This window comes from Mercenaria mercenaria, chromosome 2 (genome assembly GCF_021730395.1).
Source record: "Mercenaria mercenaria strain notata chromosome 2, MADL_Memer_1, whole genome shotgun sequence".
NCBI lineage: Eukaryota > Metazoa > Mollusca > Bivalvia > Venerida > Veneridae > Mercenaria > Mercenaria mercenaria.
In genome coordinates, this window is record NC_069362.1 from 91,849,584 (window position 1) to 91,873,067 (window position 23,484).

General features: G+C 35.0%; 1 protein-coding gene across 1 annotated transcript in view; it reads left to right on the forward strand.

Moving 5' to 3' along the window:
* The window catches only part of LOC123562369 (uncharacterized), a 221,535-nt gene that overhangs the window by 119,184 nt on the left and 78,867 nt on the right, over positions 1–23,484 (forward strand). The window contains exons 59-82 of the mRNA XM_053537208.1: positions 332–472; positions 1,046–1,363; positions 2,077–2,259; positions 3,626–3,754; positions 4,423–4,620; positions 4,992–5,135; positions 5,807–5,992; positions 6,332–6,475; positions 6,727–6,921; positions 7,528–7,662; positions 8,976–9,161; positions 9,702–9,830; positions 10,149–10,334; positions 11,129–11,257; positions 11,989–12,168; positions 13,014–13,157; positions 13,809–13,997; positions 14,688–14,816; positions 15,449–15,634; positions 17,081–17,215; positions 20,206–20,403; positions 20,749–20,995; positions 22,162–22,253; positions 23,148–23,270. Of these exons, the coding sequence (XP_053393183.1) occupies positions 332–472; positions 1,046–1,363; positions 2,077–2,259; positions 3,626–3,754; positions 4,423–4,620; positions 4,992–5,135; positions 5,807–5,992; positions 6,332–6,475; positions 6,727–6,921; positions 7,528–7,662; positions 8,976–9,161; positions 9,702–9,830; positions 10,149–10,334; positions 11,129–11,257; positions 11,989–12,168; positions 13,014–13,157; positions 13,809–13,997; positions 14,688–14,816; positions 15,449–15,634; positions 17,081–17,215; positions 20,206–20,403; positions 20,749–20,995; positions 22,162–22,253; positions 23,148–23,270 (4,026 nt within the window). The remainder of the gene's footprint in view (positions 1–331; positions 473–1,045; positions 1,364–2,076; positions 2,260–3,625; positions 3,755–4,422; positions 4,621–4,991; positions 5,136–5,806; positions 5,993–6,331; positions 6,476–6,726; positions 6,922–7,527; positions 7,663–8,975; positions 9,162–9,701; positions 9,831–10,148; positions 10,335–11,128; positions 11,258–11,988; positions 12,169–13,013; positions 13,158–13,808; positions 13,998–14,687; positions 14,817–15,448; positions 15,635–17,080; positions 17,216–20,205; positions 20,404–20,748; positions 20,996–22,161; positions 22,254–23,147; positions 23,271–23,484) is intronic.

Genomic DNA, 23,484 nt, shown 5'->3' on the forward strand with positions numbered 1-23,484 from the left:
AGCTGACACAATTTGTAAAAAAAAGTTTTTACGATCCATCCTGTTAAAATATTTGTTTCTTCAGTGACCAGAGGTCAAAAAAGGAAAGAAGGTAGTTCTTGATCTTCAAAGGTGTGGACTTCTTTAATTGTCATATGCTGATTTCTGTCAAAGTTGTCAATTTAGATATTTTTCAGCAAATACTGAGGCTTCATATTACTAAATGTAGTCATTAATATAGAGTTAAGAATATAATTTAGTGTCTTCTTAACTTGTTTTGCATAAAATGAATTCCTTTTTCAGAATTATGGAGTATTTCACCTCTGGTAGTTTAAAAATCTGTTTATTTTAGGATGTGCCCAATTTGCGGTTTTCAATGGTAACTTCAAATCTGAACAATCACTCTAATTACTTCTTTGTCAATCCTACATCGGGACAAGTTTTCCTCAAAGAGTATCTTGACAGACCAAATTTCAACATTGGTACATTCATTGTAAGTACAACATTTTATTATATTATAAATGAAATATCCGTAAAAGAAGGGTACTGTTATGGCTATTATTGAAACAGTTGTTTTCTGTAATAAAGTGGCCCATTTGGTTTCATTTTATTGAAACACTGCAATGTTTATTAATTTATCAGTTTTAAAGCATGTTTTCCCACGGTTATTAAGGTTTCTATAACATACTGGAAAAAAACAGGTCTTGACTAGTATATGTTCTTGTAGGTACTTCATATTATGTTTACTTTGTCATACTTGTATGAATACCTTATTAAATGTCATTTTTGTCTTATAATAACATTTTTGTGGTTTGAAATAAAGATACTTTTGCTTGAGCAAAATAAAAGAAAGAAATCTTGAGTAACAAAGTATCATATTAAGCTTCTAAGGTTATTGAATTTAATTTGTATACCAGTTTCAGAATGCAGTCTTGCCATTGGTCAGTTTTAAGATTGAGGTCAAAATTAACCAATCAGATGCTTGAGATCTGAGGCTGGTTCTCAACCTGGAGTTTATTCTCTTGAATCTAGATCACCAGAAGTTTAAACTTTTTTGCAATTTCAGTTTAGTGTGAGAGTGGAAGATGGGAGAGAGAAATCAGCACAGGTACAGTGTACAGTGACCGTTGGCCGTAACCTGCAGAGTCCAGAGTTCATCAACAACCCACCATACACTGCCTCTATATTGTTTAACCAACAGCTAGAACTGAATTTTGTAACTCCAGAGGCAATTGACAATGATTTACAGGGTGTAATAGAATATGAGATTACTGGTTATGATGCAGCTTCTCAGTATTTTGGAATTAGAAGTCTTTCAGATGGTAAAGCGGGTGTCTATGTGAAATCACCACTGTTTGCTGAGGACAAGTTAACTACTTACGTGGTAGGTTTTTTTTTATTTAGATGGATTTAGAAACCAAAGGAAATGCAAACTCTTAGTTCTGTATTTCCGCTATAGAATGCTCCCTATTGATAAATGCCTCTTCCTCACAGCCTGTTTACCACCAGCACATGTTCACCATCATGAGACAGAGTGTCATGCGCAAGAACCGGGTCCCTAATTTAGAATTACTTCCCTTTGTTGTTACTATAAATAACTTATTTTATTGTAACTTTTTTATAATTGACCATAGGGAAAAACCCAAGACCACTTTTCTGTGGTACAACATAGATGTTACTTTCAAATTTTAGGTGAATTTCAAGGTATTTCTAACCTTGTAATGGGTTTTTTTTGTGGACTTTGAAAAACAAAAGAATTGCAAGAATACTACACAACTGCAGAGTTGATGGTATTTTCTATGCACACAGTCTAACCTGTGTTAATGGTATTTTCTATGTACACAGTCTAACCTTACTTAACGATACTTCTTAAGAGCAAGTACCTGCCTGTAATGACAAATATTTTCATATGACATCTTAGTCAATTATTGACAATTAACCACTGCAGAGCAACAGCCCCTGTACAACATTACAGATTTCCCAGCAGTATTGCTCTAGAGAGGTTGCACTCTATTTAACATAGGCTTATTCAATGGCTTTTTTGATGGTTTTATAAATGGTAACATTACATCTATCACATGTTTTACATCTTTTCAGATTGGACTGAGGGCCTATGATAATTTAGTACCGGATGATGTTGCAGTGACAAACCTGACAGTGACAGTTAACAGAAATCCCAATGCTCCGGCTTGGACCAGAACAACATACACCGAGTTTGTAAATGATTATGATAAATTTGGTACCCGGATAGTTCAACTGGAAGCATCTGATATTGATGGGGTGAGCTGAATATTTTTCCTTTTGCCTGTCATTCTATTTAAGTTCTGTCTATCAAGAAGGCTGTTGAAAGTATAAATCCCATTCCAACTCCCATTTTCTTTCATGGATATTAAAATGACATCTGTAATCAGTCATTTTCCATTTTTTAGCTCAAATAATTGAAGGATAACAAGAGCTATTCTACTTAACTGGGGATCGGCAGAATTGTCGACACTGCACCTTGATTAAAGTTTTGCGCATGTATTGGATTGAAACTTCTTACACAAGGCTTCCTAGTCATCAAATTAATTGGAATGTCTAAGTTTGATCACTCTTGGTTGAATTTTGTTCATATTATGGCCCTTTTTTCAACTTAGAAAATTTGGTTCAAGTTTTGCATGTGACTTACTATTAAGCTAGCTGTATCTCAATAACAACTGTATGTATTAGAATGAAACTTCACACAATTCTTCCAAGTGATCAGACCTATTGAAGTAATCAAGTTAGATAATTCTTAGTTGAATATAATTCAAATTATGACTTTTTTCGACTTAGAAAATTTGGCTACAGTTTCGCATGCAGTTTACAATCAAACTGCTTTTACAATCAAACTGCATCAACAGTAACAACATGTATTTATCATAACTTAACACTTAGCATCTCAGTCATTAGACCTACTGATATAACCAAGATAGATAATTCTTGATTAAATTTATTATACACTGAAGTACAAAACATCATCAATGTGAGCCTCACTAGGTTCAAGTTCAAGGTCACACTCAGAGGTCAGAGATCAAATAGCTCAATTTTATGTCCATTCCATATCTTCTAAACCACTGAAAAGTTCATAAAATTAATTTGTTATTAACTTCATCCAGTCGACTGGCAGAATGGCCGCCGACTTCTAAAATTAATTTGTATCAAAAGATGGATAATTATAACATTAAGCTAATTGGGACTTCTAAAATGTGTTCGTATCTACCGATTATTCGTATGGAGCGAGTTCGCTATTACTGAAATAATTTTACAAAGGAAATAGAAGGACTCGGCCGGGGGATCCGGATTTCGTTCGTTTTATCCGAAAATTCGTATCAAGCGAGTTCATATTAAGTGGACTCGACTGTATTTGCCCTTACATGACATTCAAAATATCAGCACGGTCACATCACCTGACAGTTACTTTCACTTGGTCATGTATCAAAAAGGTTGAAAATGTTTTTGATAGTCAAAATATCTCTTTATGGCCCCTTTTCAACGCAAAATATAAAGTGACATTCACAGTACCTAATTTCTTTTTGCATTGGTATTTTTTTTTTGTTTTTGTTTTTTTTTTGCATTAAATAACATTAGCAGTATGTTTATATATCAATGTTTTTTCTGTTTATAGCATGCTGTGACATTCACAGTAGACTCTGCCAACCCAAGTGACTGGGATACATACTTCCACCTGAACCCAGTAACATCAATTATAAGTGTTAAACAGAGCCTTGTTGATGCACCATTCAATGTTTACACGGTGAGAATATCACTTTTTGTTCATGATAGATTTAAAATTACGTTACTGATGAAGGTTTTGGCATGTTTGATATAATTTGGTCGTGCTCAAAATTTACTGTGCGACTACAATAGAGAAATTTCCTATTTCAAACTGTTGAAACATTACACAGTTAATTTTAACCTTTAGCCTGCTGGCTGCAAGTGATTCTGCCTTTGCGACCAGTGCAGACCAATCAGACAGATGTGCAGGCTGATCATGGTTTGCACAGTTCGCTATTCAGTTTGTAAATTTTTAGTGAAAACCCATTTGAATAGTAAATGGTACTGCCAAAATTGAAAAATGGACCAGTCCATTTTAGAAATTTAGCAGGCTAAAGGTTAACAAGGAAGGCTGTTTAAACCTGCCTGAATTACATTTAGCATATTGGTAGTTTTTGTTACAATTGCTTCCAAGTTTTAAAATGTAAATTTTAGAAAGTTTTATATAAACCCTTTAACACATTCATTATATAAATTTCACATGCATTTGAGTGTGTCAGTAGATATTGTGAACTGGAGAAATACATTGGTAACAGGGAAGACATTTATTACACAGAAAAACAATTAGATGAGAATAAGTTTTTTTTCATTTTGCTGTTAGAAATATCCATTACGAATGATAATAATTGGATGACTTACTGTTTCCAGATAAGATTTATAGGGAGAGACAATGGTATCCCACCACGTCCTACAAATACCCAGGCCACAGTAGTGATCAACATAAATCGTAATCGTGCTTGTCCGCAGTTGAGTGTACCAATTGGAGGTTTCACAGGTGTTATCCGGGAAGATGCTAATGTTGGCACTCAAGTCAACATACTAATAACAGCTTCTGACACTGATACAGTGAGTTTGTTGTCCATGTTATGTTTAAATGTTACAATATTTTCTTACACTACAATATGTGCTTACATTACAGTGTGTTTACACAAATTAGTGCTCATTGACTTTATGTCTGCCCAGCTGAGAGCTGAAGATGAAAAAAACAAATTCTGCAGTTGCATACCTGTAGTGTATAAGAAACTTGTATCAGAGATTCTAAACTACATATTTAATAACATTTCTACTTGTTACGAATAAATATTGCATTCATGGTATCTAATATCTGTATCATATTTGTTGAGAATTTGTTCATAGGTAGTAGAAAAATGAGGGTATACCTGAGATATGATATGCAACACATTTGAGTACAATTTGCTAATGATTTTATTTTGCAGACTAGCCCATATAATGTTATCGAGTTTTCAATGATGGGTGATGCACAGATGCAACAGTTCTTTAGACTAGAAAACATATCAAATACACAAGCAGTGATCAGGACCGTATCCAGCTTGAATGTGTCAGAGGCCACAGTATACAGGGTTGGTATAATCTATGTTGACAGCTTGAGTTTTACCCTACATCAAATTTAGAACCTCCTTGGCCATGCACCTGTGAATCAGTGCTGTTTGTTCAGGACACTGCAGGGGCCTCTGAGGCTGAATGGTTGGAGTCACTTGCCTCTTGTTGGTTCCAAACATCACTTGAGGTGTACAATTTTTACTTATGAAGAACGGGTCTTCTTTCACCATCAAACGCTAGAAACTTGCTATATTGAATAGGGTAGTTGTGCCTTGAAACCCAAGAAAAACAAAAAAATCAATACACCTAGATTGTGGAGTTCTTTTGTGCGAGATAGCTATCTGGCTTGCTTGCTTAGATCCGCCCAGTCAGCTCAGTAGTTTAACAGTTAACGGTACTGTCAAAATTGGAAGAAGGACAAGTTCATTACAGAAATTTAGCAGTGTAAATTTTAAACATATTAGATACTTCCATAAAGTCACTCCTTCACAAGAGTAACTGTCAGTAGTTGCCAAATTAATGCAAAAAATGTCCAGTTCATATCAGTAGATCTATTCCATTTCACTTTTCACAACATTTCAACAAAATCAATAGCAACTTTATAAAATCAAATTAAGTTTTTAGTGTTTTGCAGGACAGGTAGTTGGCTAGAGTTTGTGTGTTTTTTATATTCATGATAATGTTTTTGCAGGCTGTGCTCATGGTAACAAATCCTGTTGATCCATCCTGCAGTGCCTCTTCGACTGTTACAATCAATGTTAACCGTAACCTAGAAACACCCGAGTTCACACAGGCTGAGTATACTGCAGCAATCCCAGAAACAGAAGAATTTGGAAATTTTGTACTTGGAGTCACTGCTATCGATAGTGACAGACTTGTAAGTATCAATTTAGATAAATGCAAAATTATTGTGGTTTCTTGTGTGGCATGAATTTGTGGAATTCACAGTTTGAAGGTAGATTATTTTTTTCCAGAACTCTCATGAAAATGAGTCCATCTCAAATAGTAATGCTTTCACAGCATTCATCCTGTTATTTTGTAATTCAGGTTAAAAACCGTTTTATTGCATGTTTTTATATCCCTTAATGGGGGCCCCTGTGGCCAAGTGGCTAAGGTTGCTGACTGAATCTTACAAGAGACATACATGTATCTTGTTTTCCCCTTCTTTATACATGTAGTTTCAATGAATACTTACTGTCTATCTGTTGTGTTTCAGGCGCAATATAGAACAACTACTTACAGACTCCAGAATGCTCTAGGAGAGGCAGACGCACTTAAATACTTCCGAATTGACAATGGTGGAAGGATTTACGTTAATGATAACCTTTATCTAGACAATGCAGATAGAACACCATACAGGGTAATTAGTCACAGAGAACCAAATAAGTAATTTGGAAAAACAAAAAATCAGCATAGAAATTGACTATAAATTTTCTTTGGTTCCTCCCATTTTTATATTGAATTTTGTATACCATTTAGCTTACTTATTATCAGAAAATTGTTGATGATCATCAGTGAAATGTTGTCAGTTTTGTTTACTGTACAGATAAAAGGAATTGTTTTTATTTATCAGGAGATGTACTGAGTGATATTCCTTTCTTCTATTTCCAGTTTACAGTTACAGCTGGTGATGGTGGGCAACCTAGTCTCACAAACACAGCCAGTGTAGTGATCACAGTCTATAGAAACTACTTTACTCCCGTATTCCAAAATGTAGATACATATGCTGAGACTATAGCTTTTGACACTGCGGGTTCTGTGATTTCAAATGTTGTCACGGCAACTGATGCTGATACTGCTGTTTGGGTATGTAAGATAAAGTTTGCTAATTGTTTAGTTAGTTGATATTGAATTAATTTATCTCCACTTTTCTGATTATCAAAATCTTATTCATGTCTGTCTTCTTGGACAAATCTGTAGAGTCCAAGGTTATTAAAGTAAGATTGAAGAGCAGTCTCCAGATGCTGCTTTATCATTGGTTAGTCCGAAAAGAGGCTCAGAAACAGCCAATCAAATGCTGAAGATTTGAGACTGGTATTCAAACTCAAGTTTATAACCTTAGACCTAGGTGTTTAATCAGAAGATGCAGTTACAACTTCAGCAGTGCTTCAAGCTTCAGCCTCCGGGTTTTTGTAAAAACCAACATCAGTGATTGGGTACTAGTTATTATCTCCTCTGTGTTGAATCTTCAATTTAATCTATTTGGACTACCCAAACCATACACAGTTTACATATAGTAAGTGTAAAAAAGATTTTCGGCACTCTGTCTATTTAGAACTGAAGCCAGCTGCAGTGAAACATTTATATTACATATTTCAATGTAAAAGTTGTGTTATATAGAAGTAAGTTTGTGTCTGTTACAAAAATCAAATGATAGTATTTAAAAGCATATGCTGTCTTTTTATTTTGTAGGACCCTTTCAGGACTGTGACATACAACATTGTTGGTCTGTATGAATCATATAGAAATCTGTTCTCAGTGGATCAAAACACTGGCACTCTTAGACTCAATGCAAGACTCACCGGAGATATCCAGTCAGAATATCCTGTAAGTACACTTTATTTCATTTATTGTTCTTATACATGACACTGTCAGTGTTGCAGGTCTGTTAACCCTTAGCCTGCTAAATTTCTAAAATGGACAGGTCCATCATATGATTTTGGCAATACCATTTATTATTTGAAGGGGTGTTCACTGAAAATTTACTGACAGAATAGCGAAAAGTGTAGACCATGATCAGCCTGCACAACTGTGCAGGCTGATCTTAGTCTGCACTGGTCGTAAAGGCAGAATCACTTGCCGCCAGCAGGCTAAAGGTTAATTATTGTAGCACATGGCAATGTTCAGGTCAGTTAATTTTTCTAGCACATGGCAGTATTGCAGGTCTGTTAATTATTGTAGCACATAGCATTGTTTTAGGTGAGGTGTGTTAATTATTCTAGCACATGGCAGTGTTGCATGTCTGTTAATTATTGTAGCACTTGGTAGTGTTACAGGTCTGTCAATTATTGTAGCACATGGCAGTGTTCAGGTCAGTTAATCATTCTAGCACATGGCAATATTGCAGGTCTGTTGATTATTGTAGCACATGGCATTGTTTTAGGTGTGTTAATTATTCTAGCACATGGCAATATTGCAGGTCTGTTAATTATTGTAGCACTTGGTAGTGTTGCAGGTCTGTTAATTATTGTAGCACTTGGCAGTGTTGCAGGTATGTTAATTATTGTAGCACTTGGCAGTGTTGCAGGTCTGTTAATTATTGTAGCACTTGGCAGTGTTGCAGGTCTGTTAATTATTGTAGCACTTGGCAGTGTTGCAGGTCTGTTAATTATTGTAGCACTTGGTAGTGTTGCAGGTCTGTTAATTATTGTAGCACTTGGCAGTGTTGCAGGGGTGTATATGTTGTTGGTTGTTGTGAAAATCTTGCAATATAAATTATAATTGTCCATTGCCTGAATTTAAGTGAAATATCTCTCATATTGCTTGCTGGTTTATATATTTTAAAGAAGCGAAGAAGGCAAAAACACTAAAACTAGTTTCAAATCTATGCCTACAGTAGTAGATTGAATAATTTCAGGGTCACTGTTTTTCAATGAAAGAAAGTGCATGTTTTACAATGGAAAGCCAATAATCTTTTTATTATGTTGGCATCTACTCATGAAAACGATATATTAATGATAATAAAGAGTTATTTAGCCTTTTTGAAATTGAAAGTTAAAATGAAGTCAGAAAATATGACACACGCTCTAAATGAAATTTAAGCATTCTGTATAGAAAAATATTGAGGTTGTAACTGAAAAGAGTATTGAATGAAATCCAATATTTAATAGAAAATTAACAGAAAGTATGTTTGTTTACAGATCCAGATACAAGCTTGTGATCAGGGAGTTCCACCATTGTGTGATGTAGCTGTATTCAGACTGGGCATCAATAATAATCTGCGCAATCCAGAATTTGTAAGCACTGCTTGTGGACAACAGGTGGATGAGATCAGAACAGTCGGAGATGTTCTAGAGACGATCCTTACGAGAGATACTGATAGTGGTGTATGTACTTTTAAATCATATATATATGAGGCTAAAAGTTTGCTAGACTAAGTTTTAATTAAAATCAGAATCTAGTTGAAAGGTATGATCATAGCCATGTGTAGCCAAACTTATGGGCTATTAGCAATAATAACAGCACTTTGCAAGAAATTATGCACTCAACAAATACAGCTAAAAGTAAACAGTTGCGAAAATTTCGGATTTTATGGAACTCCCTTTGCATAATCACAGCATCTTCGTAATAACAGTAGTTTTGTCATTTTTTTTTGGTAAATGAAGTAAGAACTATTTTTTTACATTATATATATATTTTTGAACTTGTTAAGGATTGAATCAGGTCTGGCAAACTTTAGATGAAAGATTTCTGTTTTCAAAACGTGTGAAGTCTGAATGCTTTTGGTAGATCTAACATTTTCATTGAATTGTTGCTCTTTATTCATGAAGCTGGACAAGCCCAGTATTCAAGTCCTTTCCACAATGTTTTCTTTTTACAGATACCAAGTTACTGTTGTTCAGTTATTTTGACTTTTAATGTTGCAGATTTATGGGGTCGTAAGTTACGAATTAACACCAGTTACTCCAGGTGCTGACAACTACTTTGCCATTAACAGTGCTGGGCAGATAACTCTGATCAGAGAGCTTGTTGGTACCGGATCTGATAGCTATGAGGTATGAATATGTCAAGATCTAGTAGCTTTCAATTCAATCCACTTGTCTTGATATTTGTATTGTATGGATGTTATACATATGGATGTTATATATCGTGTATATCTTGATAAATAAGTTTAAACCAATATGTCAAACATCCACAGGCAACAAGAAGCAGTTTTTAGCTTATCTAACCTGAGCTATTAATTATTATGTTTGTAAGTGAATTAAGTTGCGAAATCCTTATGATAATGGATGCTTATATGTTTTGGTAGTATACATTTGTTTAAGCAGTATGAAAACATTTTCACCCTTAAATATTATTTTCTGACATTTTAGTTCACAATAAGCTTGCGAGATGGTGGCAATCTACCTTCAACTTCAACATTGACCTGCACATTTACAGTTAGACGTAATAATTTTACACCGGTGTTCACAAATCTACCAATGGTGCGAGAGATTACGTCAAGCATTGCAAACAATAGCTTGATTTATGATGTTGATGCAACTGATCAGGATCCACCGGTGAGCTGCTTGACAAAGTCTATAATTCCCCCATTTTCATGATTTTTAGTCCTATGTTATTTTTTTTTAACCCTTACCATGCTGGACACGATTGGTTTTGCCTTTTGCAACCAGTGTAGATCATAATCAGCATGCAATTCTGTGCAGTCTTCTAATGATCTTCACAGTTCAGTATTCAGCCAGTATCTTTCTGGTAAGCACCCCTTTTAACAGTTAATGGTATTGTCCAAATACGAAGGTGGACAGTTCATTATAGAAATTTAGCAAGGTTAGGGTTAATGAAAGGAACAAGAAATTTCTAGGTTTGCCCATGGTATACATCCTATTTATCTCATATGCCTAATGCAAGAATCAGTACCAGTTTACAAAATTACTCCGCACTGATCATTAATCCAGATGTCAGTTGGTTTAAACAATATTTTATTAATCACAAAATTTACAACATGTATATATATATCAAAAAAGCATGCAGGATTGAGTAGGAAGCTGAAAGCTTATTTGAAACTCTCTCCTTAAAGATGTCAGATTGTAAGTAGAAATTTAATTGGATGAACAGCACTTTAATCTAGCCAGCTAACCACTGTGCAGCTGGCCATCTTCCTTTTGAATTTACCATAATTATCTTTTCGTAGAGAATCATCGAGGCAAAAAAAATGAAGATAACTTTTGAAAGATTTTTCTCAGTTGTCAACCAGAGTCAAGGGATTTATATATAAATTTGAACAACAGCCATGTAATCAATACTTCTTGTGTCTGATGTTCATGAAAATGATTTTTTATTTGTTGTTTTTCAGACTTCTCCGTTTGGAAGATTGTCATACTCTTTATTCCATGCATCAAATGCTTTCTCGATCAATGCGAATACCGGAGAGATACGTCTTACTGGACCACTCCCATCTTTGAGCACGTCTTCTGGCATTGTAGTAAGCTATTGTTGATCCTTGTTTCCCTTATTTAAGGATGAAGTATAGATTTTCACCAGGGTAAATTAAAATTTATTGAATCATAGCAATTCATTTTACTTTATGTTGTTACAGGGTTTTGTTGCTAAAATCCTAATGTTTGTACTTGTCTCTTCAAGTAAAATATTAATTCATGTTTGAAATAGTGACCCTCTAATAATATTTTAGTTTCTCCCAGATAGTGTCTGTTTTAAGCAGAAGTTAAAAGTTTTGAAAATGGATTTATTTTATTATGTCTCCCACCACACAGTGGTGTGGGAGACATATTGATTTACTCCAGTCTGTGTGTCTGTGTGTGTGTGTCTGTCTGTCACAAAGCTTGTCCGCACTCTTAAGTTGAACATTTCCCATCAGATCTTCACCGAACTTCAACAAAATATGTCTGCCAATAAGTGCTCGGCCAAGTTTGATAACTAGCCAAATCGGCCTAGGCACTTCGGAATTATGGCCCTTGAATTACCAAAACCACTCAAGATTTCTTGCGTAGTTTTACCTCCAAACTGACCCCTATACTACTAGTAGTATAGGGGTCCTTTTGGTGTCAAGAAAGCGCATGCACATGTGGATTCAGAAAACAGTATATAAAGACTGACTTATTATTTAGATGATAAGGCAGTTGTGGGAGACATGCTCTTTTCTCAAAAGCATCTCTAGTTGTCATCTGTTTTTACATGAATGTCCATTTCTTACAGATATTTGTCAGAGTTCAAGATGGTGGGGACCCGGCAAAATTCAATAGATCAACTCTAAGACTGACCGTTCAGTCGAATTTCGACACTCCAAGAATACCAGCAGCTGTTTCGAGGGCAGTACTTGAAACGTTTGACATAAGAGATGAACTTTTCACTATGGTAGCTGTGGATGGTGATCTGGTATGTTAATAATATAAAATGTGTCGTTATGGGCCAGTTCATTTCACTTTTGTGGTGTATGCCATTTCGCCGCGTGCAACCAGCTAGGCGTTCATTTAGCTTCCAGCCACTGCCCGGGTCTATCCGGCATACGCCGATGTGCGCCGGTCTTGCGAGATAGGCAAAGCGGCAAGTCATATATTTTCGTGATATGAAGTCGGGTAAACATTTGGAAATTTGGGTTAGTACCAGTAAATGTAGAAACATACTGCGAGAACTTTTTGCTAAATTATTGGAACAGGCCTCAAGAGAAAATCATAATAAATTGGAAATTTATTATTTTGTATTTGCAGCTCACGTGGCCGGCGTACGCTGAAATGTTCGTTTATTAATAAACCGGCGAGAATTTTTTTCTTGCCGCTCATGTGACCGGCGTGCCCCGGGTGGAGTGAAATGAATTGGCCCAATGTTTTCATAATGGCCTTGTGATAGATCTGAGGTTACAACAGTTCAAGGATCAATAAAAATTTTAGAACCTACTGTGAAATCATGAATAATAAAGTTTGACGCATTTTGTGGATTTTGCGATTGTGAACAAAATTAAAATCCAAGGAAAATAATTATAAAATTCCCATTATATTTTGGATAGTGGAATCTGTGAACTGATATTCCCGTGAAATAACTGTTTTGGTCAATTCAAAAGATTTCATGTACACAAAAAAACGGTCTCACACCGTGAGAAACAGCTACATTGGTTTTGGGCAATTCTAGATAAAAACTGGTACTTCCAAAGCAATACATGTGAAATAAAGTGCATGCCAATACATGTATAATCTGTATTTTAATGTATTGTTTTAAATTTTCAGGCACCAAATAATGTACAGAGATATGATATTGACCCATCCTCTGGTACACAAGTAACAGACTGTTTCAGGATTAATAATCAAGGCCAAATCTTTGCCAAATCAACATTATACACACCACCTTGTGCAGGAATAAACGAATATACGGTGAGTGGAAGTTTGTCAGATTGTTTAGCAGAACAGCATTTTACAAAGGATTGCGTTGATTGGTTTTCTGTTTCAGTTTGGTATGAATTTCCAAACACACACATAATGAAACTTTTATTTTCCAAAACAGGAAAAGTTATCTTTTACAAATAACCAAAAAGCAGCATTTAAAAAAAGTACACCAGCTGATTACTATATGGCAGTCACCTTAAATGTAGAGCGTAGGATTTTGAAACTGTAGTTACTTAACTTGTGACTTAACTTAGTATCTAGTAAAAACAAATGAGCCAAATGTTAAATTGCTGCAGTTTTTATCTCATGTGTTTGAAATTTTTGAAATACTGGAGCTTTTGCACTTGCCTGTTTGCCTGCATCTAAGTATGATAAGTCAGGTTACAAAACTTCCCCTGAAACATAACTAGTTTGTATCTAAGTTATGTTTAAACCAAGTCAGTCTGTATCTTAAGTCAAATAACGAGACTTTTGTTGAAGCTTAACTATTTTGTATCTTAAGTCAGTATACAAAACTTCCATTGAAACATAGCCAGTCTGCCAGTCTGTATCTTAAGTCAGGTTACTTCCATTGAAACATAGCCAGTTGTTGCTGATTCTGTTCCAAATTCCTATCTCATTTTCTTAATTTTATTGCAGATTTTCGTCACTGCCACTGATGGAGGCAGTCCCACTAAAACATCAGACCCACAAACTGCCCGTCTGCTTATAACACGCAATGAGTTCCCACCGGTCTTCCAAAATCTACCTTCGACTGCTTCAATACGAGAAGATGATGGAGCTGGTGCCAGTGTTTATGATGCTTTCGCAACGGATGCAGATACAACTGTAAGCTTCATTTAATGCATTTCCCAAAATGAAAAAATATAGTTTTTAGCACCTGCCATTCTACCATTTTGCCAAAATATTTTGCAAAAATACAGTTAGATCCATTACAAACATACATTGATGTTTCATTTTGTCAATTAGCAAATAGCACATACCATTGGTGTCTATATGCAAGTACACAGACTTGGCACCTATACAAAATAATGTTATATGGACCAAAGCAGTGGTTTGTATTGCATTTTCTGTCTGATTGGCAGGTAAAGTATCATGTATTACATGTTTTATTGAATGAGGATTGAGTTTTATCATATTTAATAATAGTAATATGGTTTATGGAAATTTCAGTCCATATAACAGTGGCACTGGTCATTGATGAATTGAATAAAAAGTGAAATATGTAAATGAGGTTTTGATATGACCAGGTGTTTGATATACACATATTGAATAGCTAGCAGTCAATACCGAAAACTATTGCCTGAGGACCGAGGACAAACAGGAACTATTTACCAGTATGCCATTTTCATTCAGTGTTTTATCACATGACATCAGAATTAAATTTTCATAATTTTCACATCAAATTGCTTGAATCAATAACTATTGAAATTATTATAGAATGTCTACATAACACAGTTGACCAGCTATTTATAGAAAGATTCATACTATAATTTGCATTAATTTTGATATTTTCAGTCATCATTTGGAAATATTACATACAGTATGAGAGAAAGTACTTCCCAATCTTACTTTGTAATTGATCCAGTCAGCGGCAGGATTTCTGCAAGGCGTGCATATGCTGATCACATACAGGAAACATACACGGTAAGATACTGTAAAATCAGTCATGGAAAAAACGAAATAAATAGAAATTCTAAAAATAATTAAAAGAAAAAGACTGATTTAAGATACTGTGTATGCTCAGTTTGAGAAGAAATGGACCATAACTCACCAGTTAGTGCAAAAACAATTCTTCTGTGCTCATTTATAGGCTGAAGTAGGTAGTGAATCACTTAAGGCTCCATTTTTCGCTGGAAAACCTTAATTTTATAGAATTTTATACAGTTATAACTGCTAAGCCTAATGAAGTAAACTGTAGACAAAATTAGTTAGCATTAACAGTATCTTATCATCCATGGTAGTCTGTTGACAAGCAGGTTAATTTATAGTTTATATTTGTTTAGAAGATATTAGGGTAAATAAAAGAAGTCTTGATAAATACGCGTTTGTTTTCCTGGAAATTTGGATTGATTTACAGCTATATAAATATGAGATATCTTTATTGATATTTTTAATACATAAGTTTTAAGGTTTGATGAGATTATTTTTGCTGATACTATTTTTTTGTTCAGTGTTTGTTTTTTAAGGCCAGACAGGAAACAGTGACTTTGTAATGAGCCTGCTAAAATTATGCTTATTGACCTTTTATAAACTGTCCTATTTTCAACAATTTGCAGGTGTTTGTCACTGCAACAGATGGTGGACCAATACCCAAGACAGACAGTGAATACCTGACCATTCAGGTAGCCAGGAATCTGTTCGCTCCAGAAATTGACGAAGCCTTATACCAGTGGGTCATACAAGAAGACAGAAGTATCAACTCAGAGGTTGATAGTATCTCTGCTACAGATAGAGATACCAAAGTATGATACTCTAATTCTTTGTTTGTGGGGAATGGGCAAGGGGACAGTACTTCTGTATATTTAACATTTTTTGTGATCCCACAGTTAAGTTTTTGTTCATGTTTCTGTTAATTATTGACATATTGGCAGAAAAAATATATAACAGTTTTATGTAAATTCATTGAGTAGTGACAGTTACAGAATGATGGTCCTAAAATAAAGTAATTGAGTCTGTCGGACTTGGTGCAGGTCATGCCATCTGCAGAATAAACAATTTTTCGGCCAATGTTAGACTTTAAAAATAGAATTGAAATAATTATTAAACACTGTGTCTAATAATTCTTAAAATGTGTTAAATATTTGACAGAGATATGAAAATAAAAACCAAGTGTGGAGTTAGAGAAGTTGTGTAGATTGGCCTTCTTGAATGCTAATTTTATTCTTATTTAAGAAGTATGCCATTACACAATGTAATAGTGTGGAATGTACATTCAACTGAATATACATGAACTGATATGGAATTTTTCTACCTGTAAGAAATAATTCTTTTCTCTCATGAGAATAAGATCTACTGTTACATAATATATTGCTTTTTAGCTCGACTATTCAAAAATAGAGCTAGTGGACTTGCCCATGCGCCGGCATCTGCGTCAGTGTCCTGATTTGGTTAAGTTTTTGTATGTAAGCTGGTATCTCAGTAACCACTTGTGGGAATGGATTGAAACTTCACACACTTATTTACTGTGATAAATTGACTTATATAGCACAGGTTTCATAACTCTATATTGTTTTTTTACAAAATTATGCCCCTTTTTCAACTTTGAAATTTTTGGTTAAGGTTTTGTTTGTGAGCTGGTATCTCAGTACTCACTTACGGGAATTGATTGAAACTTTACATACTTGTTCACAGTCATGATATGACATCCACTGTGCAGGTCCCATAACTCTACTTTGCATTTTTACAAAATTATGCCCTTTTTTCGACTTAGCAGTTTTTGGTTAAGTTTTTGTATGTAAACTGGTATCTCAGTATCCACTAAATGGAATGGATTGAAACTTCACACACTTGTTCACTGTCATTATATGACATGCAGTGCATAGGTTCAATAACTCTACTTTGCATTTTTACAAAATTATGCCCCTATTTCAACTTAGCAGTTTTTGGCGAAGATTTTGTATGTAAGCTGGTATCTCAGTATCTACAAATGGGAATGGATTGAAACTTCACACACTTGTCCACTGTCATGAGCTGATAAGCACTGTGCAGGTTCCATAACCCTGTTTTGCATTTTTACAAAATTATGCCCCTTTTTCAACTTTTGTATTCATTCAATTGACAAGACTGTTGAATAGTCGAGCGTTGCTGTCCTCTGACAGCTCTTGTTTTATTTGGATAAGCATTGATATCAGAAATGACCGAGAAACATGACTTGTGAGGATGTTTTTATTTATATTCTGTTTTTACAGGATCCATGGAGACAGTTTATTTTCGAAAGCCGTGGAACACCAACTGGTGAGCTATATTTTGAGCTGAGTGAAAATGGTGTTGTCACAGTCAGGAAACCATTGTATGAAGATACAACTAAACAAAAGCTCTATGTGGTATGTACTGTAAAATTATTAATAATTGAAGTGGACTAACTTTCCTTGATATCAGTTTTAAATCGAGTCACAAAATCAAATCCCAATAAAAAAATTTGTCTTTTCATCCATTAATTTATCCTTCTACCACACTTCCATGAGTACTCCATCTCCATCTCATAAAGTTTCCATTTCCATTTTTGTAATTGAAATAAAATTTTGTATATGTCATCAGCATGGAGTGGACATACAGATATTACTGGGACTTTCATGTCAGATAATTTTTTCTTTACTATAAATCTTTTGTGGATTTTATTATTATACGGTCATGGGTATCTAAAGGGTATGTGTCATACATTGTTGTCATCAGTCTTGAGTTTAGTCATGTTATCTTCAAAGGTTGAAATCCATAAATTCATATCCCATGAAATGACCATTTTGAGTCAAAACAAGTTACCCCTCTAAACACCCAACAAGCCCGCCCGCTTAGCTCAATAGGGAGAGCGTTGGTCTACGGATCTTGGGGTCGCGGGTTCGATCTCCGGGTGGGGCATATGTTCTCAGTGACGATTTGATAAAAGACATTGTGTCTGAAACCAATCGTCCTCCACCTCTAATTCATGTGGGGAAGTTGGCAGTTACTTGCAGAGAACAGGTTTGTACTGGTACAGAATCCAGGAACACTGGTTAGGTTAACTGCCCGCCATTACATGAATGAAATACTGTTGAAAACCGGCGTTAAACCCAAAACAAACAACCCCCAGCAAACACAGACTTCAAGATAAAGTATTGTTATATGTATTTTTACCTTTGTTTAATATGATATGAGCCGCGCCATGAGAAAACCAAAAAAGTGCATTTGCGTAGTCTGGTCAGGATCCATGCTGTTCGCTTTCAAAGCCTATTGTAATTAGAGAAACCATTAGCGAACAGCATGGATCCTGACCAGACTGCGCAGATGCGCAGGCTGGTCTGGATCCATGCTGGTCGCAAACGCAATATGTTGGTTTTCTCATGGCGCGGCTCAAATCATAAATTTTTGATGGCTTCTCAATATCCCACATATCTCCCTCCTTCCCACCTGTACACCCCCACATCCCCTTCCTCTCAAAAAATGTACATTCCTCACATTAACCTATGTACTGTTTTGCTTTTTAGATTCTCTCATACACCTTCTGCGTCATTTTTCACTCCTATCTCATATGGATTTTTAGTACTCCTGTTACAGACCTCTTGAGCCAGTTGTTATACCCCCACCAAACATGTTTGACGGGGGTATATAGGAGTCAGTTTTGTCGCGTCCCGTCCCGTCCTGTCGCATCCCGAAATTTATTATCTCAGTTATTACCAAATGGATTTGATTCAAACTTAAAATACATGTTCCACCTTATCACCCACATCATGTGACACAAGGTGCATAACTCTTGACACCAAGTTTTCATGAATTATGTCCCCTTTTACTTAGAATTTAAGGTTAATTTTGTTGTATTTTCACTATATCTCAGTTATTACTAAATGGATTTGATTCAAACTTAAAATAGATGTTCCACCTCATCACCCACATCATGTGCCCACATCATGTGACACAAGGTGCATAACTTTGACACCAAGTTTTCATGAATTATGTCCCCTTTTACTTAGAATTTAAGGTTAATTTTGTTGTATTTTCACTATATCTCAGTTATTACTAAATGGATTTGATTCAAACTTAAAATAGTTGTTCCACCTCATCACCCACATCATGTGACATAAGGTGCTTAACTCTGACATAAATTTTTTATGAATTATGTCCCCTTTTACTTTAAATTTAAGGTTGATTTTGATGTATTTTCACTATATCTCAATTATTACAAAATGGATTTGATTCAAACTTAAAATAGATGTTCCACCTCATCACCCACATCATGTGACACAAGGTGCATAACTCTGACACCAATTTTTCATGAATTATGCCCCTTTTTACTTAGAATTTAAGGTTAATTTTGATGTATTTTCACTATATCTCAATTACTACTGAATGGATTTGATTCAAACTTAAAATAGATGTTCCACCTCATCACCCACATCATGTGACACAAGGTGCATAACTCTGACACTATTTTTCTTGAATTGTGTCCCCTTTTACCTAGAATTTAAGGTTAATTTTGATGTAAGCCAAAAGGAAGTAACCTTTTTTTAACCTTTGTACTGAGTTTCTTCCCCTTAAATTCCAGAGGAATTAGTGTATTTTTAGAAATCCTATTTTTAGATTTTCAATATTTTAGGTATTTTTCTAACTTTTTTATTATAAGTCCTATGTAAAAAGTAAAAACATTTTTCCATGGTAACATGGGTCGGTAAGACACTTTTTTGTATTCACTTTTAGTGTATCTCTAATATTATACTAGTATTACTTATATGTGGAAGCCCAGGATGAAGTACTCCAAAGTATTTTTAAGATTCCTTATGGTTGCCATTCTTCTGTGACAAGACCTTATGGTGGGGGTATGAGTCACTCCTGTGACAGTTCTAGTTTTTTGTTGGAGCAAGTAATGGCTCAACAGACTTGTAAAATGTCAAGGGATTTGACCAAGATACCTACTTGTCATGGGTGATGGATAAGGAAATTTCACCAGAGGTTGATATTTATCCAGACTCGAGGCTCTATATAGTTTTTGAACATGTACCAAATGGAGGGTGGATTTTATTATCTGAAACTCAATGGATGAAGTAGATTTATCTTCACACCATAGGTTTTACAGTTATATTTGGCAAAAATTGTGCATCCACTAAGTAATGTGTATTTAAATGAAGTAGTCTGTGTATGTTATTCAGAATACTCTGACTCTGACTTATAAGTGAGAAAATATTTGTGTACCTGGTTTCTCCTCCACCATCTGAAGGTAGAAAAATAGTACTGCTATAAGATGGGTTCCAATTATTTATTAGAATAGAAGTTTTCTTTAAGCTGTCTTTAAAAAATAGACAAAGCAAAAATAAAACTACAACTAAAGGAAAATACTTCATTGTAGCTAAATGCAGTTGCCATCGACAAAAATGGAGCGTCAGATGGGCAGGTTAGCCAGCTAGCCAGGATTGAGATTACAGTGCTCAGAAATGATGACTGTCCAGTGTTTGTGAATGTGCCAGCCATACCGACCATTGACGAGAGCCTCACAACTCAGTCCCTGATCACACTGTCCGATTATGTTGTAGATACAGACCCTGACGTAAGCAAGAACATTATTTTAATTGTTTTAATTGTATATTGTTTTTTTCAATTGTTTGCTGGAAATGGATGACTTCAAGTTGGGAAAATTTAAATTGATTCCTATGTTTAAGATTTTTGTTTTAAAAGAAAAAATGAAGTCCTGTTCTGAGAGTCAATATATGTGGTTGGCAGATCAAATAGGTTGTTTAAATTAGGTCTGTACATAGAAATACTTACTATTTTAGAAAATAAAAGCTTTATTTATGAAGCAGTTGATGGGCAGGGAGAGACTGCATTTATATCCATTTGTTGATAGTGTGTGAAGTCATAATGGTTTTATCTATTTTCTGTTTGAACATTTTAGGGACTTATATTTGGTCAGCATACTTTCCGGCTGATTAGTGACAATAACATTGGTGCATTATTCTCAGTGAACCAGAATAATGGTGAAATCAGGACCCTGTCAAGTCTTTACTCTGATTCTGAACTGACATACTTTGTGAGAGTTGAAGTGAAAGACGGAGGCCCGTCAAGCTGTTCCGCTACCACTGTTGTTACTGTCAATGTTAACAGAAACTTGTATGCGCCTGAATGGAGAAACACTATGCCAGGTGAATTTGCTTGTTTTATGACATATCCTATCTACCTGTATAATAATTTTATAGCTTAGTATGTACATCAATATTTATATAGGTTATCATTTCCATAATGAGGTTTCATGCTGTTTATGGAGAATGATTTAAAGTATTGTTCAAGACGAAATGTTTTTATATAATAGGAGAAAATGCTGTTTTTGTGACATACATCTTTATTCGAAAACAATCCAGTGTCATCTAGGAAAAGTAAAATTCTATGCAATTTGAAATAACTTGAATATCTTGGTAAACTGTAATTCTGTTGAGAGAAGCTTAAATATCACAAAGTGAAGCTGATATTTTAGGGAAAGTATAAAGATAGGAAAGCTCACATTCTGTGAAAGCATAAGCTATTAGGAAGCTGAAATTGAAGGGAAGCATATTAATGAGAAACTAAAATAATTGTAAGGAACTTTGTTAGTGGGAAGCTGAAATTGCAGGGAAGCATAAATTATTAGGAAACTGAAATTGCATGGAAGCATAACTTATTGGGGTAACTTAGTTGGAACCTGAAATTGCAGGAGAGCATAAGCTATATATGAATTGTGACAGTAAAATTGCACGGAAGCATAAATTATTGGGAACATGAAATTGCAAGGAAGCATAAATTATTGGGAACATGAAATTGCAAGGAAGCATAAGCTATTGAGAACTGGAGTTGCAGGGAAGCATAAATTATTGGGAAGCTGATATTGCAGGGAAGCATAAAATTTTGGGAAGATGCAATTTTAGGAAATCTGAAATTCTGGAAATTCTAGAGAAACTTAAACAGTATTCAAGTTGAAATACCTGCCGGACTGCCTGGTTCGCTCAGTAGGTAGAGCACAGGACTCAATCACAATGTTGTAAGTTTGATCTCTGGGTAACCCAAATAGTCTAAGAAAAAACAGTATATCAAAAGTCTGATTACTGAATCCCATTGAACTACTAAAATTCCTGTTTGTTTTGTGTTCAGAATCAAGTAGCTGTTTGGGCCAGAACCACATAATTTTTGTAAGCATTTAATTAGATTATTTTGCTGTAAGTGGAATACTGTTGAAAATGAAGGTGATACACCCATACCTGAAGCTTTTGCTTATTTACTGGATATGGAATGAGTTTGAAATGGGGAAGATAATTGAAATGAGTTGTTTTTATTTTAGGAACAACTGATGAGTTTGAGTTCAGAATAAAAGAGACACTAAATCCAAATACACCATTCTTTACAATCTTTGCTGAAGATCAGGACAATAAGGTGAGATTTATATTTCAGGGAAATAACTAGGACTGCTGTTTATAGTCACAATTAAAAAGGTTTCCTGATGACCAGATTCAGAAAGTACACTGTCAAATGAAGGCTGAAGCTTGAATGATTTCAAAGAAACTTGACACAAATGTTCACCAAATTGAGACGACATGCAGAGCACATGTTTTGTATGGTTCGCTTCAAGGTCAAGGTCACATTAGGGGTCAAAGGTCATACCTTTGGGCGTATAGTGCTCTGCATTGTGGTGCTCTTGTTATAATTTGTTGTTTCAATGTCAGTATGTGATCAAATTGGTCTTTGTTTGGTTATTTTTTAGTGTTTATGAAAGAAATACTATTTTTGCATGCAGCGAAATGTTGTCAGGGGTGAACATTGGAGTTCTGTATATCTAAAGCGGAACAACCGTAGAAAATAGTATTTATCCATGTATTCGTAACTGAATATGATCTAGCTTACATATTGATCTAATTTCTGTAATAATACAGTGATGAATAAATGCAAAGGGATTAAGTGACCTTACATCTGAATCAACTCTCATAACAGTTTCTCTGTCTACACAGGTAAATTTATTCTATTTATAGTTAGAAGCCTCTGTGGTAGAGTGGTTAAGGTCACTGACTTCAAATCACTTGCCTCTCATCGATGTGAGTTTGAGCCCCACTCGGGGCGTTGAATTCTTCATGTGAGGAAACCATCCAGCTGGCTTACAGAAAGTCAGTAGTTCTACCCAGGTGCCTGCTTGTGATGAAACAAGTTGCCCATAATTATGACCTATAATTGTGTTGTTGCGATGTTAAACCCAGCAAAAAAAATCCTGTTTCTGGTTAGATGTGAAGAGAAAATAGTGGCCTTTATATTCAGACTATAAATATCTTTGTTTAGGTTCCATACAGCAATGTGAGATATGAAGTGGTGACCTCAACAGATTTTTTTGGTGTGCAGGCCACAACAGGACAGATGTACTTGACTGTAAGCCAGATTGGTCTTACACAGAATACGTATCAAGTGAGTCCTAACCTTAATCCCATTTGGGGCTATAATTTTTTGTCAGAATAGTACTGTAGATAGCCTTGTATATGTATTGATTTTACAATATTTCAAACAGTGTTGAATTTGTTAGAAGCTTCTTTTTTTTTTTTAATTCACTTATATAACAGTTGGTTGATCACTTCTTTTATGAAATGAAGTTTGTAAATTTAGATGGTATGATTTCAATGTC